The 5,310-nt window shown below is 34.4% G+C and overlaps 1 protein-coding gene across 1 annotated transcript in view; it reads right to left on the minus strand.

Moving 5' to 3' along the window:
• Positions 1-1,055: 1,055 nt before the first annotated feature.
• The window catches only part of LOC105617409, an 11,743-nt gene continuing 7,488 nt past the window's right edge, over positions 1,056-5,310 (minus strand). Inside the window, exon 11 of the mRNA XM_012198963.1 lies at positions 1,056-3,820. Coding sequence (XP_012054353.1) covers positions 1,056-3,820 — 2,765 coding nt within the window. The remainder of the gene's footprint in view (positions 3,821-5,310) is intronic.

The following is a 5,310-nucleotide window of genomic DNA, read 5'->3' on the forward strand; positions in this document are numbered from 1 at the left end:
ATATATATATATATATATATATATATATATATATACATATATATATATATATATACACATATATACAATATACACATATATACATATATAATTTCGGTTATATTACAATCTTTTCGTCCGCTACTTTTCTCTCTCTTATAATTTCTTTACTTTGTACATTCATAAAATTTAATATAAAACAAATTTAATATAAAACTGCAAAAGTTATTGTATTTGATATACGTTAAACTGTCGAATAATTTCTTCCGTCACACTGTTTCTCCAATATTTTAGACTCAAATAATTTCATTTGTGTTTCTTTATCAGTATTAGTTACAACATGCATAAAGCAATCAAGTTGTTGATAATCTAATCTTTCTGCGAAATACAAAAACAGAAAAGAGAGATACAGAAAGAGAAAATAAGAGAAAAATAATAAGGGAAAAGATTACATGCGTCTATAATCGAGCAATAAGGAATACAAAAAAAATAAAATAATAATCAAATCTCCGTATTCTTAACACTTTTTACGTTTTTTTCTCTTTTCTTTCCTCCGCGCGCCTATAACTTTACATTTCTCACATAAAATATGTGATCATACGCATAATAAGAAAACCTCAAGTAAAAAACGAAAAGTACGCGTATACAATATGTCAATAACGATTTTTATTCTACGCATATTATATATTATTGAAGTAAGAATAGGTTTAAAAAGAAGTGTTAAAAATAGGATGATTGATCGCGAAATGTTACAAATATAAAGGTTCAACTATATAATAATAAAAACGAAAGAAAGGAAAGTGGGAAATCTGGAGAAGAAATCAAGAATGATACACGAATATATGGAAACGATATGTACCGATAGAAAAAAAATCACGTAGCCCGTAGAACACCTTGGGCATGCTCAGCCCTGTCTTGTGAAGAGAATCGAGAAAAAAATATGTCCGTGGATCGTGGAGAGCGGTTGCTCGCAGCGGCAAACACACCGGCCTCATTCTGCCTTAGGGCCATCAGCAATAGTTGGTTTAATAATCGCATAAGGACATCGGGATAGGAGGAATCACCGACGAATGTCATTAGTTCTGATCGATTTGCTGTGCCAGCAGGGCTTGCGGCACGCTTTTCGTACTCTTGATTCTTGGACACAGTACGTTCACCTTGTAAGTCCAAAAGGGCGTCTTACTGTTGAGGATTTTGAAAGCTAGAGAAGGCATAACATCGTGCTCCTGTGGATTAGATAATTTCGTGTTTTTCCAAGTCAGAAAATACGAATTATCTTTTGAAGGAATCTCCGGCTGGTACGCTGGATGGTGGACCTTACCGTCCGATAAACTCACGGTATTTCCATTCATTGCTGTGTCGTGAAATTTTCGACAAGATTGCTCGTGAATAGGCGAATATTCCGGGGATGTTAAACCGCTGGAATAGTTGGAGCAATAACTGTCATCGTAGTTGAACGCGTTCGTCTTAAGCGGTAAACTGAGATATTCCTTTCTGCAGGGATCTGTTCTGGTACAGTCAGATAAAATGGAATCGTCGTTCAGAAGCCGAAAGAGTCGTGAGTGCGTTTGTGTTCGTTGATATTTCTTTTGCTTCTTTGTAATGGTAGATTCCGAATCTGTATCGATCTCACGACACTCAGTGTCGATCTCAGATATCATTCGACTTGTATCAGAAGTAACTCCACTGTCCTCGTCATCGGTATCCTCGTGAGAATCTTGGATACTCAACAAGTATTTCATATCTGTCTGACAGAGTTCCTGTCTGTCAGAGTCGACACATCGATCATCGACTATTATGCAACAATCCTTCTGATTTGTTTGATTTCTATTGACAGTTTGAAGTGTTTCAAAATTTTGCATCCGGGAATGTTCGGATGCAACAAGCTTCGACTCAATAATCGTCTTATCAACGTCAATGGATCCAAAATTATTACAAGCAGATTTTGCTTGACTATAATTTTCGTTTACTGATTCCTCCCTGATGATTTCCGCGTCTATTTCCGAAGCGGTACAATCATCGACATTCTTCGGCGCTGATTCCACGATGTTTATTTCGTTACATTCTGTTTTTGTAACTGGGAATTCCGCCACCGTGTTCTGTTCTTTGCAGTTAGTTCCGCTAACATTCGTTGAATCTTTCTTGAAAGTGAAATCCACATGCGGTACCGCAGTCTCGATATTCGCCTCATTTTTTATGCTTTCTGCTGCGCCTGTCGCGTCTGGCACGTGTCTCTTCACGGTAAAATTCACGCTGGTGTCATTACTAATATGAAAATTTGCGCTAACATCGTCATCCGTATCATTTTTAGCGGAACATCCATCACAAGATCTCTCTGCTTTTATTTTACTGTTGCCGACCGTCACAGTGGTGATGTCTTCATTGTCCTCGGACACGGAAAATTTGAATTTTAGAGGCAAACTCACACTAACCATTGTAGCTTCGGCATCATCGGTCATTTCGAAAGAAGCATCATTCTGTTTATCGATCTTCTTCTTACTCTCGCAATAAAGATTCTCAGAACTCAATCGTTCCACATCCTCGTAAATTATGCTCAACTGATGGGGAACAACGTTGTCAGTTATCAGGCTCTCTTGATCACATTGTTCTGTACTCGATACGTGACTACTTACAGAATTCATCTTATTAGACTCTTCTAAACTAGAAGAGTCGAGATTACTTTGATTATCTATGTCACCCTTTTCGTTATATCCCTTCGACTTTGACGTAAAATCCTGCTTTAACTTTGTACAAGAATTTCGATCGTTTGAATAATCGTTTTTCTTCAAAAGTAGTGTCACCTTGTCACCGTGAGTACTACTTTCGGAATTGCTTTGCGAATGTCTACATGAATTATCGACATTCGAACATTCTGAATAAGCAGTGTAATTCTCACTGGAAGAAACATTACGCGGATTTCTCTTCAATTTCTCGTAAGGATTTATACCTATTGAGTAACCTTCATATGAATCCGAATCACTGTTGGACAATGTATTATTAGAAGTAGTATCATTACAATATTTCTGGCAGGAAAAATGCTCGTTATCGGAGACAGAATCGTTAGAATCATCAGAATCATTGGAATCACTGCAATCGCTAGAATCACTAGAATCGCTAGAGTCTATGTACGTGTAATTAGGCACATTGATATGCAGACCAAATGTTTTTTTCGATTTTTCAATGTTATTAGAAATCATAATTTTGTTGGGATCATCTGACGTATCATCTTCCTCATCAACTATGTTCATCGCCGTCTTAATACCATTTTTATCACCATTGTAATTCTCGCAGACATTTTTGGGATTATGTGTTCCATTCGATTGTGCGTCCAAGTGATTAATTCCCAAATCATTGGATAAGACGTTTCCTGATTTATTGATCGAACTGTCTTGCACAAAATGGTTATCGTCCTGAGCAGGAGATGAATGAACACTGGCATAATAATTGTGATCGTAGTTACAGTTATTTTCATCAACATGGACATCACTGTAACCTGCTTGAGGACTAATTACAGCAACGTAATCGAACTGGTCTGAAGAATTGTCTTGGTTGTTTATTCGTGCCACGTCCGCAAAATTTTCGTCATAAACCGGATAAAAAAATTCATATCCAACGCACGCATTTTCATCTGGATATTGTAGGTAAGGAAAGGAACGCTCGTCCGCTTCGTTTGCGGACTTATTGGGTGGAGCATTATATTGCACAGGATAATAGCCCCACCAACCTTCGGAATGCGACCAGAAGGAAATGGGTCGAGGAGAGAAGAATGCATCTTGCTGATTGCCCGGCAAGTTATTCTCTGTTCGACAGGTGTAATCTGCTTGACGATTTTCTTGCGTAGCTACAACAAACAGCACAATCCATTCAAAAAAAATTAAATTCTGTACATACAGAGCGTAAGACAGAGCCGTGCGTGTCGTTTTTATTTTTCTGCCTGAAATTTCTTTCTCTTAATCACACGTCGCATTATGTATTGCATGATCTACGAAACGAGTTTAGAAAATTGCCTATAACGAAAGTACGTCTAAATTTATTCGTGCTTTCAGTTTTATTTCGCTTTCCCTTTTTCCTTATACCATTATGCCTAGTTGATTTTATTTCGATAAAGTTGGTATATTAATACGGAATAAAGCGAAATTATTCGGCTGAGAAATGAGAAAACTTACACATCCTGTGTTCAAAGGAAAAAATACTAATATTATATAATGTATCAATCTGATTAAATGTCATAATAAATTATCGTGATAAATTTCATTGTAATTGTACTTGTGGGAAAGAATATATATGTTTGAAAATACAAATAAAGTTATATTTTAATATTTTTAACAAAATAGTTTATACGTCAAGTAGATCGTGGCTAATAACTGTTATATGAGAAGTAATTTTTCGTACATGTCATGTTGTAATAATAAATGACAACATTAAAAAATGGCATTATTGAGAAAACATTATCTTAATGATTCGATAATTATTATTGAGCCTTATATTTAAAATAAATATCTTTTTTATGGACAAAAGTTGAGTAAAATTATTTCAGGTTAACTGTCAATCAATTATTATCGGCATTGCTACATTGTAATCTATATGAAAAGAATCAGGCAATATAATAAGACTTCCTCTTGCCATACGCAAACAATAAAGATAAATAAAATTTTATAATTATATATTGTAATCATATATATTGTAATCATAAATAAAATTATTTATGAAAAGATTTGCCGTGAAGAAGCCATTGTACTACATCGCATACAATGCCTATATCCTTGATAGCATAATTTATAGGCACAATATTAATTCAATATTAGTCTAATTCCCAACGTTTAATCAATGTATCGCTAATATATATTATAAATTGCTTGAGGAAAATAGTAAATCTTACACCTAATATTTTTTTACTTAGTTTTACTTAATTTTAAACTTAGTCTTTTTCACAACTTTCTGCCACAATATTGTAATGTGGCAGAACATTTTCGAAGCTAAAATTATTACTCTATTTATATCTATTTAGAATATCTATTAAAATTTAAAATTGCTGTATCATTTTTCTCTCAATTTCTTTAAAAAGTTTTTAAAAAAATTATTTATAATTATAAGTACATTTAAAAGATTTTTGAAAAAATAACGGTATTTATCATATATTTTTTTACTTTCTCAGATAATAATTAGTCTGTGTAACATTTTGTTTTGTCTCACTTCTGTGTGTTGTATGTGCGTGCGTGCGTGCGTGCGTGCGTGCGTGCGTGCCGTGCTTGCGTGCGTACGTGCGTGCATGTATGTTATGTAAATAAATATATATATATATATATATATATGTGTAATATATCATTATAT

The sequence above is a fragment of the Atta cephalotes genome, assembly GCF_000143395.1.
Source record: "Atta cephalotes unplaced genomic scaffold scaffold00013, whole genome shotgun sequence".
Classification (NCBI taxonomy): Eukaryota; Metazoa; Arthropoda; class Insecta; order Hymenoptera; family Formicidae; genus Atta; species Atta cephalotes.